This window comes from Phyllostomus discolor, chromosome X (assembly GCF_004126475.2).
Source record: "Phyllostomus discolor isolate MPI-MPIP mPhyDis1 chromosome X, mPhyDis1.pri.v3, whole genome shotgun sequence".
NCBI lineage: Eukaryota > Metazoa > Chordata > Mammalia > Chiroptera > Phyllostomidae > Phyllostomus > Phyllostomus discolor.
The window spans coordinates 11,465,879-11,480,709 of record NC_050198.1 but is presented as its reverse complement, the minus strand read 5'-3'; the positions used below and the strand labels follow the sequence as shown (position 1 = coordinate 11,480,709).

Genomic DNA, 14,831 nt, shown 5'->3' with positions numbered 1-14,831 from the left:
CCTTTAGTTCATGGTCATGTGTCATAAGTTCTTTAGCTTCTACATTTTCCATACTATTCCTGCCCCCCCCAGCTATTTTCTACCTACCATCTATGCTACTTATTCTCCATAACTTTCCCCCCCTCTCCTTCTCCCACTCCCCTGTTGCTAACCCTCCATGTGATCTCCATTTCTGTGGTTCTGTCCCTGCTCTAGTATTTGCTTAGTTTTTGGTTTTGTTTTAGGTGTGGTTGTTAATAATTGTTGAGTTTGCTGTCATTTTACTATACATATTTTTTATCTTTTTCTTAGATAAGCTCCTTTAATATTTCATATAATAAGGGCTTGGTGATGATGAGCTCCTTTAACTTTACCTTATCTGAGAAGCACTTTATCTGCCCTTCCATTCTAAATGAAAGCTTTCCTGGATAGAGCAATCTGGGATGGAGGTCCTTGCCTTTCATGACTGGGAATACTTCTTTCCAGCCCCTTCTTGCCTGTAAGGTCTCTTTTGAGAAATTAGCTGACAGTCTTATGGGAACTCCTTTGTAGGTAACTGTCTCTTTCTCTCTTGCTGCTTGTAAGATTCTCTCCTTATCTTTAATCTTGGCTAATGTAATGATGATGTGCCTTGGTGTGTTCCTCCTTGGGTCCAACTTCTTTGGGACTGAGCTTCCTGGACTTCCTGGAAGTCTGTTTCCTTTGCCAGATTGGGGAAGTTCTCCTTTATTATAATTTGCTCAAATAACTTTTCCACTTGCTGCTCTTCCTCTTCCCCTTCTGGTACCCCTATAATTCAGACGTTGGAACATTTAAAGATGTCCTGGAGGTTGATAAGCCTCTCCTCATTTTTTTGAATTCATATTTCTTCATTCTTTTCAGGTTGTATGTTTCTTTCTTCCTTCTGGTCCACTCCACTGATCTGAGTCCCAGTTTCCTTCCCATCACTATTGATTCCCTATACATTTTCCTTTATTTCACTTAGTGTAACCTACATTTTTTTCATGTAATTTGTGACCAAATCCAATCGATTCTGTGAGCATCCTGATCACATGTTTTAAACTGTGCATCTGATAGGTTGGCTATCTCATTGACAGTTGTATTTGCTCTGGGGTTTCATCTGTCCTTTCGTTTGGGTTTTTTTTTTTTTTTTTTTGTCTCGTAGCGCTTGTTACCTAGTGAGGGGTGGAGCCTCAGGCGATTTCCGGAACCGGTTAGTCCACGTCGCTGTGCTACGATGACGACGCTGTACGCGGGGGTGGGGTCAGAGAAGGAACAGCGGGGGTTGCTCGCTCTCTGTCCGATCCGAGTGCCTTCTGCTGCTTCCCCCAAGCAAATTGGGCCTTTCTGGTACTGATTCCCGTGCGGGTGGGCTTGTGTATGTTCTAGGACCCCATGGGTCTCTCCAACAAACTCTCCTGTGAGGCTAGCAGTCTCTCACGACACCGCAACCCCCCCCCCCCCCCCCCCCCGGTGTTTTCAATCCGTGTTTTGAGGCTTTATTTCCCGGCGGCTGGAACTCTGGGTTGCGTAGTTTATCTCGCTCCCCAATTTTGCCTGGTTTATCTGTGTGTGAATGTGGGACCGCCTGGTCAGCCAGCCACCTCGGGCACCTCAACTGGGTCTGGCTGCTGCCACCCCATGCCCAGGGTCTGCCAGCCACCGCCTACATGCCCAGGGTCCATCTGTTGCCCTCTTGCACATCCGACGTCTGTCAGAGCAAACTTCTTTTAGCAATTGGGAACACATTTAAATAGGTCATGATATTTCTAAATGTTAACACATACAGGGGTGGGCAAAGTAGATCTATAGTTGCAAGTATATGAAACAGATTATTCTTGTATATTATTTATTAACATTGTATTATTTTCCACACAAACAACTGTAAATCTACTTTCTCCCATCCCTGTATATATTCCTTAGCATATATGTAGTACCTTTTATCTATAAATTGCTTGGTAACCAGTAGAATAGCAACATTTTAGAAAAGCAACCAGCTGTCTTCTGTATTAAAATTTACAGCAGGGAAAGCATTAGACCATTTTTCTCAAGCTTCCATTAGTTCTATTAACAGACTGCAAAGGAAAGCCAGACACATTTGCCCTTTCAAGGATTCAGAATTAAAAATAAACCTCCTGGCTGAAAGTATGTCAAGTCAATGCCACTTGATAACTCGGCTTTTTACAAAATATCTAATTTTATAAAGATCAATACCTTCCAATGAACAACCTTACAATAGTAGCAGGGGCTTACTGTTTTTCCAGTATAGCAAACGATGGTAAAAAACCTCTTAAAAAGATCTTGGTATACATTCCAATTTATTTACAGCAACTATGAAGGTTAGATAAAAAGTACACTGAAAAGATTTGCAGTCAGTAAATTTATAATCCATGGCCAGCTCTACCACCAACAGCATGGCACTAGCTGTTTGTTCTGAAGACCAAATGACTACGCAGAAAAACGAGACGGAACCTATAAACTGCTAGATGTATAGTATTTCATAGATGACCTCTAAGGTCCCTTCCAACTCTGAAATGATTCTACTATATATCCAGAATCCAAACTGGAAAGCTCAAATAAAACAGTAGCGGTGGAGAGGGAATGCTAGATCATAATTATGACAACGCTGACACCGTTGCAGGACAGAGCCCAGAGTATATCATTAATCAAATGCAGTCCCCACCTTTTGGAGATGTCTACCTAATACTGTCTCTGTAAAATTATCCTTTTGCCCCATAGAAAGGCCCATCCTTAGTAGCCATGTTTGTACTCCATGAACCCACTCCTGTGGTCACAGCTGATGGGACCAAGTGGACTAGACAAGCTTACAAGATTCTCTCTGCTGAGAGTATGGAACTGGGACTGAAAACCAGCTCCCAGTGGGAGGAACTGGTTTTAGTGCATGGAACTAAAAGACATGTAAATTCAGGAGCTAGGAAGCAAATACACATCTTCTGCCATGTGTACAAAGAAGCAGAGAAAAACCATATACAAAGATAGTATGTTAATTTATATTTTTTATTTTTTATGGCCACAGAATCAAATCTAACCAATTTCCCTACTGAGGGCCAATTGTATAAGCTTTATATATAAATTATTAAGCCCTACATAAAAGTGTTGACTGAAGGATCAGTGGTTAGATTAAAATCCATGTGAGAGAATTCAAAAAGATCCTTTTAAAAAGGTTGTTTAGTGAGTAGAATCATTAAGCAATGCTTTCATGGAAAAAATTTAAAAGACTGAAAATACCAAGTGCTGAAGATGATGGGGAAGAACTCACACACAAGGCTGATATAAGTGTAAAATGGCACAACTACTTAGGAAACCAACTGACAGGTTCCTTTGAAATCAAACATATACTTCCTACACAAACCAGCAAATCCACTCCCTAGATACTGACCACCCCCCCCCCATGAAAGCATACATCCACAAAGAGATCTATATAAGAATATTCACAGCAGCTTTATTAATAATAGCCGAAAACTGAAGACAATCCAAATGCTCATCTGAAGAGAATAAAGTGTGGGATATTCTTTAGCAGTAGAAAGGAAATAAGTACTGATAATGCAACAACATGGATGAATCTCAAAAACTATGTTGAACAAAAAAGCCAGACACAAAAGAGTGCATACTGTGTCACTCCATTTACAGGAAGTTCTGGAACAGGCAAATCGAAGCTATGGTGATAGAAGTCAGATCAATGGCTGACATATGGGAGAGGGGACTGACATACTAAAACTCACGGATGAAGCTAAGGCAGGACTTATAGGAAAATTTACCATTGTAAATATGTGTATTACAAGAGGAGATCTGAAATCAATCATTTAAACTCCTACTTTAAGCAACTAGAAAAGGAAGGGTAAACTAAACCAAATAAAGAAGAGAAAAGAATAAAGATTACAGCAGAAATAAATGAAACAGAGAACTAGGAAGCAATAGAGAAATCAAGGAAACCAAAGGTGCTTCTTTCAAAAAGACCAATAAAATTGACAAACCTTTGACTATAGCGACAAAAATCAGGAATAGAAGAGGGATATCACTACTGACCTTAAAGAAGTAACAGTGATTATAAAGGAATACCATAAACAATTTCATATCAACAAATTATATAACCTATATGAAATGGAGAAATTCCTAGAAAGACACACACAACTGAAACTGACTCAAGGACAAAAAGAAAATTGGGAAGGCGAGAGTAGTGGAGGGGAAATGGGGACAACTATAGCTGAACAACAATAATAGACAGATAAGGAAATCTGCAAAAACCTACAACAAGAGATTAAATTAGTAATCAAAAAAAGAAAAATATTAAGACCAGACAATTTTCACTGTTAAATTCTACAAAATAGTTAAATAATTAATACAAATCCCTCACAAACAAGACCTTAAAAAGAGAGGAAGAGGGAAGGGAAAGGAGGGGAAATGAAGGGAAAGGAGCAGAAAGGAGGGGAAAGGGAAATGTGGAAGGGAAGGAAAAGGAAAGGAAAGGAGGGAACACTTCCCAACTCATTCTATCAGGCCAGTATTATCCTAACACCAAAACCAAAGACATAAGAAAAGACAACTACACACCAACAGCCCTTATGAATGCAGACAAAAAACTCCTCAGCAAAATATTTATAAGTTGAATACAGCGACACAGAAAAAAGATCATACACCACCAAGACCAAGTGGGATTTATCCCAGAAATGCAGGTTGGTACAATACCCTTTTGTGATAAAGAACTCTCAACAAACTAGAATAAACTAGGAATAGAAGGTCCTTTATCAGGTTGAGGAAGCACCATCTATGGAAAGTCCATAGCCAGCATCATTCTTAATGGTGAAAGGCTGTATGTTGTCACCAAAGATCAGGAACAAGCCATGGGTGTCCGCTCATGCTCTTCTATGTAACATTGTACTGGAGGTTCTAGTTACGGCGGTTAGGCAAGAAAAAAAAAATATAAGGCATCCAGACGGGAATTTAAATGATCTTTATTCACAGATGACATAACTCTGTACACAGAAAATCCTCAGGAACCCACAAAACTGCTAGTACTAATGAATGAGTTCAGCAAGGCTGCAGGATACAAGATGAACACACAAAAATCAGTTATTTTTCTATACACTAGCAATGAACAATACAAAAAAGAAATCAAGACAATGAATTTACAGTAACATCAAAAAGGATGAAATATTTAGGAATAAATTTAATTTTAATTAGTGTAAGAATTGTACATGGAAAACTAGATAACATCATTCAAAGACATTAAATACAGGAATAAATGAAAAGACCCAATTTTCATGGATGGGAAGACTCGACATTGTTAAGATGATAATACTCCCCAAACTGATCTACAGATCCAATACAATGCCCATCAAAATCCCAGTAGCTATTTCTGCATAAATTAACAAGATGATTCTAAAATTAACGAATGTGATATATTTCCATATAATGAAATATTCAGCAGTAAAAAGAAATGAAATACACTTTCAAGATTTAACACAAATTTTGAAAACTGTATGCTAAGTGAAATAAGCCACACACAAAAGATCGCATATGATTCCATTTATAGGAAATATCCAAAACACACACATCCAGACAGGCAGAAAGAGTGGTGGTTGCTTGGACCTGCAAGGGGTGAAGGGAGTGAGGGAAGTCACCGGTAGAAGGTAGGGGGTCTCTCTGGGGAGTAATGAAAATGTCCTAATGTAAAATGTGGTGAAGGTTGCAAACTCTGTGAGTACACTAACAGCTATTAAATTGTACACTTCAAATGTATGAATTGTATGGTATGTCAATTACATCTCAATAAAGCTGTTAAATAAAAAAGGCACAAAAGTACCATACCTTGAGGGACCTTCTACCCAACCCTCCCCCCTTTGGGGGACCACTAAGAAAGGACATAATGTACCTTTCAGGAGAGAAAACTAAATGCTAACCCGTTTGGTTCTCTTCTTTAAGTACTACTTTTAATCTCGGTTTCAGGAGCCCCAAGTTGAACACCAACCTCTGTAACTCTCTGCACCTCTGAAGCAAGTCTTTGCACTGTTGTAAAACAAATGTTGAATTCTTGAATGATGGAAGGATATAAACTGTTGAAGTCCAGAAGCAAAATGAACTTATCATAAAATCCTGCAATAAAAAAGCCACATTATAAAGTCTTTAAAAAAAAAAACGGATTTAACCAAAAACATTACATTAGAAGCACTAAATGCTGAAGTATATTAGAAACAATATACTATCCAGAGCTCTGAGGTAGATGAAAAGTAAAAAGGAGTCAGCCTTACCACTCTACAAAAAATGACATGAACTAGAGTGAAAACTCAGGTCACAAAAAGAGATTCTCTCTTGCCTTGAAACCAGCTGCAACTGGCTCCTTCCCCAGAAGTTCCCAAAGGGCACCATTATGACAGGCAAACAGCTTCCCGTATCTATTACTATAGACACATTTATTTCAAAAAAATGCGAAATTCTCCTTCAAGCAAGCATTCCCTCCCACCTCTGCTCCAAAAATATTTAGCAAGCTCTACCACAATGAGTGGTTATCTATATATTTTTTTTACTATCAAACTCTCAAAGAATAAAATGAGCAGTACAGTTACCTATACACGAACAGTGCTAAAACAGGATAAGAGATGCGTATGTCAGTACTGGAACGATCCACCCTTTTTACTTGCAAATGGTGAACAGAAAGGTACTATACTTCTCTAGGACATTTACAAAGAGTTTTCTTCACCTTACGAAGAAACTGAATAAAAGTAAATGTCCACTAATAAGACAATAATTCTAACAACAAACATATTAAAAGCTTACTCTGTGCTGGGCACTACACTAAACAATCACTTTTAGTCTTTAAATCTCTGTGGTAGATATTATTCTTATCTCCATTTTACAGAAGAGGAAACGAAGGCTTACAGAGGTTAAACAGGAAGCCCAAGTTTATATAGCCAGAATTCAAGCCCAGATCTACCTAACACCAAAGGACAACTGGACTACTGATCTGCTTCATTACAACAGATTAATTTAAAATGTCTCCTACTCAGAGCTCAAGTTACTTGATAAAATTCACATTAATTCCTGCACAACAATGTGAATATGCTTAACACCACTCATCTGTACACTTAAAAATGATTAGGATGCTAAAAAAAAAGATTTTCTACTCTGTGTACCACAAAACATCTTCTTTGTATTTCATAACAAAAAAAGTTATTCTCCTGTTATAAAAGATGTTCAGTTTGGTGGTTACTGTCTAAACTTTTTGATTTTGCCATTCAATGTAATGTTATTTGAGGTCTATTTGCTAACCTATAAGTCATGTCTTCCAGTTTCTCAAGCCTAACTTTGCATTAAGAAATTCCTTAACACCAGGGCAAGCCAGTTCAATGCCCAACCTTACCGACTTTAGGATCCAATACCAAGCCTCCAGCATAAGCTGCTTTTTTACGTCCTTTCTTGTATTTATTGGCATCTCCATCAATGTCTTCATCTTCATCTCCCTAATATCAAATGCAAAGATAACTTCACCAGTCATCAACTAATTATCTAATTAAGAAGACTGAGGGAGGTGGGGAGGGCTGGGGGAGTTGGCTGGGATGGGAATAAAAAACAGAAAACTGTACTTGAACAATAAAAAAAAAAAAGAAGTTTTATGATCCCCTCCTTTTCCAAATGCAGTATACAGTTTAACAAACATTCTTTACTTTTAGTTAATGGTCCTACCTGTGGGGAAAGACTGTTATTATAATTTGTTCATGAAGCCAAAAGAATGCCAAGCATGGTAGTTACAAAAACAAATACACCGCAGAGCTAATAAATATGCAAATTTTATTTTAAAATTTTTCTGAATTCATAGAAACTCACTTTTTTAAAAATGAATGGATACTAGAAATACAACTCTTCATATTATGTAAAAATTGAGATTGTAGGAGTCCCCTTAAATCGTTAATATTCATGATGTAAAAATACAAAATTAGTTTATGTAGATATTAACATTATTCTCATTATTAATATGGACACCTTAAAATAAGTAGGTCCAGCCCTGGCCAATGTGGCTCAGTTCATTGGAGCGACGTCCCTGTGGACCATAGGGTTGCAGGTTCCATTCCTGATTGGGGTGCGTATGAGAAGGCAATTACTGTGTCTCTCTCACATCGATGTCTCTCTCCCTCTTGCTCGCTTGCTCTGTCTCCCCCCACCCTCCTTCCTCTCTGTCTCTAAAAGCAATGAAAAAATGTCCTTGGGTGAAGATAAATTAAATAAATATGTCCACACTGAAAATTTATTCCCAAGTAGTTAATTGTCAACATTCAACGCCACAGTGGAAGTCAAATTTCTCAAGTCAATAGTCCCTATACCAATTGTGATAATGTACATAAAACAAGCAAATACAAGAACCTGAACCATTTTAACATTAAATTCCCATTCTGAAACAACTGCTATCAGTGCCAATAGAACAGCAGCTAAGTTTTAGTTCCATTGTGATGGAGGCCACTGTGGAAACCCGGCTGTGGTGACCTTAAATCCTACTACTATGTAAAAATGTAACAATGCAACACAAAAATAAAGGCTCACAGGTTTAAGGAAATAAAAGATATAATTGGCATGTAACTTTGGGTAGGGCTAAGGTGGCAAAATGCTTTCCATGTATGGTCACCCATCAGAGAGACCTAATGCCTCCCTCAAAGAATTTCCCATTTCATAATTTTTAAAAAGATTTTATTTATTTTTAGGGAGGGGGAAGGAAGGGAGAAAGAGAGGGAGAGAAATATCAGTGTGTGGTTGCCTCTCATGTGCTCCCCACTGGGGACCCAGCCCACAACCCAGGCATGTGCCCTGACTGGGAATTGAACCAGCGACCCCTTGGCTCACAGGCCAGCGCTCAATCCCCTGAGCCGCACCAGCCAAGGTCCTATCTCATAATTATTATCTGTACAGAGAAAAAGTGGAGAAGGAAATGACCACACAAACACAACAGAATAAACTTGACTCAGTTTCTACAGTATACAGGGGATTAATTATTTTGTCACATTTTATCACAGCAAAAAAAAAAAAAATCTATAAGGTAATAAAAGGGGGGGATAAGAAAAGGCAAAACACCATACAATTTTAGACCAACCAGTTTTTGCTGAGGCTTCCTGAAAATCTGCTTGTCGGGCACAATATAGTTGTTTTCATAAAATGCATGAAGCAACAAGAACTCATTACGCTCAGCTCGTCCACCCATCAGCGTCCTAGACTATTAAACAGAATTTCTTTTTTGAAATTTGAGCTCAAAATCACAACAAACAAGAGCAACTTTGACTTGGTAAATTTAATCATAGCACCTGCTTCAAAATCATTCCTCTTAACAAGGGCTGTTTTTTTTAAGGGTACTAAATTATTTCTAGCATTTTCTCTAAGCATTATAGTTAAAAGGAGACAAAGAGAGCCTAAAATACTGACAACTCGGGCTATTTCTTTACTCCCAAATGGACCATTCCACAAATGAAACACATCCAGATGTTAGAGATGATCCTTATGTTCACCCAAATTTCAACATACTGCACCTGGTTTTACTCCCCTTCTCCCAACCAGTTCTTCATTTTACAAAAGAAGCCCAGCTTTCAGAATACAAGTTACTCATTTTATAAGGATGAATTTAGACTCATTATCATGTAACAACTACCCCAAGAAAACACTGAATTCAACAGGAAATGCTTTTCCCCCCTCCCTAAGTTAAATTTACCATAATGTTCCCAGCGATGTTAGTGATCTGCAATGCTAATGGAAGAACATTTAGCTCACACATGATCTGCAAAATGAACCTGGCATCTTTCCAGGTGTGTTCCAACAGGTACAACAGATGAGAAGATTCACTGTACAGAAAAGTAAGAATGAAACAGAATCAAGTAATTAAAAGAAACAATGGCTATAATCAGAACTTCATAAAATACTACAAAAATTTCTGGTATAGGTAACCAGAGCAACGTCACCTTGGCTTTGGAAATATTTTAAAATAAGGTTGGTATAAAGCTAGTAATTCACTCATGACATTGATCCCAGTGCCTTTCTCCAAATCTCAAAAAAATCCCACAAGGATAAAGTTACGTGTTAACTGCAACCTGAAAACCACCTGAATCCTTTCATTCATCTAGTAAATATTCATTCATTCATCTAGTAAATATTTCTCGCTTGCCTCCTATGTGCCAGGTATCCTGCCCTCAGGGGACTTCTGTCCTCATGGGGAAGACAGAGTATATCAATATATGGTATGTGATATAATGCTAAGCTAGAAAGAAAAAAATAAGAAGTAAATGGAATATTATCAGGAGAAGAGGCTGAATTTTCAGTTAGGGAACCAAAGAGTTCACTGAGAATAACTGGGTATCTGAGGGAAGAACATTCCAGGCAGACAAAACAGTACTTTCAAAGGCCCTGACAGGGGCCTTTGAGTGCGAATCTGACAGTTCTAGGACCAGGAAGGCGACCAAATGGCTGAAACAGAATGACAGAACAGAAGATAAGGACAGAGTTAATGGCAGAGACACACTGAACAGGACCTTGTAAGTCAAAATAATATGACTTTGGTTTTTACTCTGAAACAGAAAGTCACTGGATGATTTCAAGCGGAGTGCCATCTGTGACTTAACTTTAGCAGGGTAATCTGGTTCTGAGGTTGAGAACAGAAAGCAAAGTGTCAAGGGCAAAAGCAAGGAGACCAGTGAGAAAGGTAATATAACACCCAGTTAGCCAGGGGAAAGAAGGGTAGTGGCTCGGCCCAGGGTGAGTTCAATGGAAAAGAAAACAAGTGGTCAGATCTAGACATATTTTGAAGATAGAGCTGTCAGAATTACCTAATGGAAAGAATGTGAGATATCAGAGAAAGGAATCATGAATACCTCAGAGGTTTGGGGCCAAGGATGACTTAGGAGGTTTCCAGCAGTGTGGAAAAAGAAAGAGTAACCATAAGTAAAGGAAAGACACAAGAGGAACCTAGTGGAACAGATCAGGGGCTCAAGTTAAACGGGAGGTTCGTATCAGACACCAAGTAGAACAGGCTGATAGACACAGGAGTCTGGACTTCAAGGGAGAGGTCTAAGCTGAAGGTATGCAGGTGGGAGGCATCAGCACCCACACGGAATTGAAACTTCTGAGACTCGGTGAGATCACCTAGAGAAAAAGTGCAGTCAGAAAGAGAAGCAATCCAAGGACTTGGGAGGTATGGGAAGAAAACAAGGAGTGGCCCAAGGGTAGAAAAAAACTTTATTTAAGAAATAAGTGCCAAGTTTCAGTTATACAAAATACTAGAAATCTGATGGATAGCAATGTGACTACAGTTAACAATATTGTATCATATACTTAAAATGTGCTAAGACAGTAAGTCTTTAATGGTCTCGCCATACAGAAAAAGTAACTGCAATGTGACAAGTTAATTAGCTTGACTGTGGTGAATAATTCACATGGCATGTGTATATCAAACATCAAGTTGTACACTGTAAATATATACATTTTGTGTCAATTTTACCTGAATAAAACTGGAAGAAACAACTGAGCATTATCTCTAAATAACAATTTCTCAGTTTTTATATTTCCAAAATATTTCCACTAATTCCCGAATTTGTGAATTAAGGGTGGAAACATAAAAATCCCATCAATTTCCAAAATGCTCTTAGGATACATCAAGATGGTGTCAAGTGAGGGAGACAGAGATAAACTGATCAAATCAGAATAATTCCAAAGGCAAAATAGTTCAATTTATTATCAAAGTAATGGAGATGGTGGTGACAACACGAAGACAATTTCCCCCTCCATGGCACCACATGCTCCGAAGGACGGTGCTGGCATCTTGCTTTTGCTAATTTTAAGACAAATTCTAAAGCATCTGGGATCATACCTGTACATATTTCGTATATTTTCCATTGGGATTGCAACCCTTTCAGCTTTCAGAATCTTTTGAACGAGTTCAGACAAATGGTAGCTTTTACAACGAATTAATTCCTTTGCCGAAATTTCCACATCACAGACCATTCGGCCACAGGTAGCGCTTCTTTCACCAAATCCACTCCTGCCCTACAAAGGGAGGACAAAAAGAAAACCCCATGAAAAGCAGACACTGAGAACACTTCGTGCTAACTTGCTTTGAAGCTAGCCCCGAAATTACAATGACTAAACCATTCATGCAGCCACCAATCAAATAGTTTGGAACGACACTTTTCTAGGTACTCAGATATAACAGTGAGCAAAACAGAAAAGATTCCCAATCTCACTTGAAATATACAATTAAAAATAGATATCATAAACAAGGTATTATATACTTTTAGGGGTAACAAGTATATGGAAAAGTGAAAAAGTAGAGCAGGGTGAGGGGAACAAGGAATCTGGGGGAGCTGCATCTTAAATGGGGTGGTCAGGGCAAACTTCACCAAGAAGATGCCATATTAAAAAAACCTTGAAGAGGATAAGGAGTAAGTTTAGGCAATTGTTCTGATGAAGTGTTAATAAGTACTCTTATCACCTCAAAGACACAAACAAGAGCAGGAGCCCCAATTCCAATCCATAGCAAGCAGAATCCTCTGGAGAGCATTATAAAAGGTACAGATTCCTAGATTCTCTGATAAGACAACATGCCCATTTTATTTATAGACTTTAAGTAATCTAAGATTTCAAGCATTGAGCAGTATCAGGTTTAGGAAATAAAGGTGCTTCATACAAAACCACCAAAATCTCCCTAAGTGAAGCAAGCAGATAGAGTGAAAGTACATGGGCTTTAAAAGGGTCAGATGGGACTGGGTTCGAAAAACTCAGTTGTTTCCCTGACTATGATTCTGAACCAGTTCTGTTACCCCTGTGAGAGGTAACTAACACAGAACACACTTAGCCCATTGCCTTCTTATGCATTCAGTTGTCGGCTCCCTCTCATTCTTCCTTCCCATGCTGATCACAATCGATGATTTCTGAGCCCAGCAATCCGCTCTAAGGGCTAATGCTTTGGTACTGCTGAAGTGGAGGTAGCATATATGTGCTCTCTCTACATTTTAACAGCTAATTTTTAAAATTACCAGTAGCTTTTACCAATAAAATGCTGGATTCAAAGGAAAAGATATTTAGTGCCCAAGTTAAAACGTCCTATCACAAGACAATCAAGTCCTAGTCAAAGCATATAAAAAGTCAAAGAAAAAAGCAAGATTTTGAAAATTATTTTACCCCAAGCTTTGGCATGTTGGATCGCTTCAGTCGACCTATCTTTGACCAGTAAGGAACTTTGCAAACATTAATTCTCTGCAGTAACACTTCCAGTTCGAATCCGTAAATATTATGACCCTAGTCGGAAAAAGAAGGCAGCCAATAATATATCCAACACAAATTAGAGGGTTTAGCTTCGTATCCACAGAATTTCTTTGTCCTTTCTTTTTCTGGTCTTTAACAGAAGGCATCATGAGCTTACCTCCAATTGGGGTTTTCTTCTTCAGGAATTTATTCAGCAGTGGCATTCATTAGCCTTGACGTTCCCAAGGCTGCTCAGCAGCCTGCTGGAATACACTTGATCTCATCCTAATTGATGCACGCTTCATATCATGTCTTAATTTGCAGCTCATGCCTCATTGTCTCAGAGGCAAATGAAAATTCTAATGTTCACACTTTTTCTGTGACTAGTAAAAGCTGTATTCAAACAATTCCATTTTACTTCCTTAAAAACCAAGAATCTTGTTTGTAGTGTGTGACATTTACACATATACTCCTAGAAAACTCAGGAAACTGAATGTAGTTTCTTCCTAAAGAACTGAGTTTAAACATTACTGATCTAGACTCTTAATCAATGTGCAACAAAGTAACTAACCAATACCACTCAACAGTTGAAAAAGAAACTTGTAAAAAACAAGGACACAAAACTATACCAAGTAGAAAATATCTCAAAAATGTAACCAAATTTTCCATGTCTATAATGATAGTTTCCATCTTGTGAATAATACACTTCACTGACTATGCTTATTAAAAAAGCTAGATAAAGTTTACAATAAATCAGATCAGTAAATAGATTTACCTGTTATTAATTTTAATTATAAATATATTCTGCTATATATGTATGGCAGTTTTATCTATTAAGACACCTAACGGACGTGAGGATGTCTCATTTTCAAACTATCATGCCTGGGATCAGGGACTCAAACCCATGTCAGGATTCTCCCCTACACCACTTTGGATTCTCACTCAAAGACTTGGCTCTAATATCCTACCCAAGACCAGCTACCCTAAGCACCATGACATCTCCTTGGGGTGCAAGAGACAGACTACCAGTGGAGATAGTGAGGGTCTAGTGCTAAGCTAGAGCACCAGGATAGGGTGCTGTGAACAGAATCTTCCTGACACTTTCAACATAGGACCTGAAATACCCTAAGGCAGGGGTGTCAAACTCATTTTCACCCAGGTTCACATCAGCCTCATGGTTGCCTTCAAAGGGCCGAATGTAATTTCAGGATTGTATGAGTGTAATTACCCCTTAACTAGGGGCAAGGGGCTCCGTACTGCCGCCAGGTAGAAACAAGGTGCCGGGCCAGATAAAATAAGGTAGAGCCTTTTGTTTGCCACCTGTGCCCGAGGGAAGTGTGTGCAAAGACACAGGTAATAACCTACAGGCTCCCGTACTTTGGCTACACCACTGTCAGGAAAGGAATTGAACAGCAAAAATGAATGCAGAGAAATACATGGCAACATGTTTGCAAGGCTTCGATGTAACCAAATTACCAATAGCACATTTCAAATATAAGCATTTATATCTTACTTTCCTCCCAAAGCCAGAAAAAAAAAAAAAGACAAAAGGAAGGACTCCCATTGAGGAGCCTACAAACTAAGGAAGGCCAGAGGAAACATAAAACAAAATGTTGCTTTACGAT

General features: G+C 38.5%; 1 protein-coding gene and 1 non-coding gene across 4 annotated transcripts in view; both read right to left on the bottom strand.

The window, feature by feature from the left end:
- Window positions 1-14,831, bottom strand: part of POLA1 (DNA polymerase alpha 1, catalytic subunit) — a 295,823-nt gene that overhangs the window by 243,845 nt on the left and 37,147 nt on the right. For 2 of the 3 annotated variants that reach the window (XM_036016711.1, XM_036016710.1), the window contains exons 19-24: window positions 13,144-13,260; window positions 11,834-12,009; window positions 9,686-9,815; window positions 9,077-9,196; window positions 7,358-7,457; window positions 5,969-6,093 (exon numbers count right to left, since the gene is read on the bottom strand). In XM_036016711.1, the coding sequence (XP_035872604.1) occupies window positions 5,969-6,093; window positions 7,358-7,457; window positions 9,077-9,196; window positions 9,686-9,815; window positions 11,834-12,009; window positions 13,144-13,260 (768 nt within the window). The remainder of the gene's footprint in view (window positions 1-5,968; window positions 6,094-7,357; window positions 7,458-9,076; window positions 9,197-9,685; window positions 9,816-11,833; window positions 12,010-13,143; window positions 13,261-14,831) is intronic. The other variant, XM_036016712.1, reaches the window with a different exon arrangement.
- On the bottom strand, window positions 6,601-6,730 carry LOC114505865. The gene has a single exon (XR_003685322.1).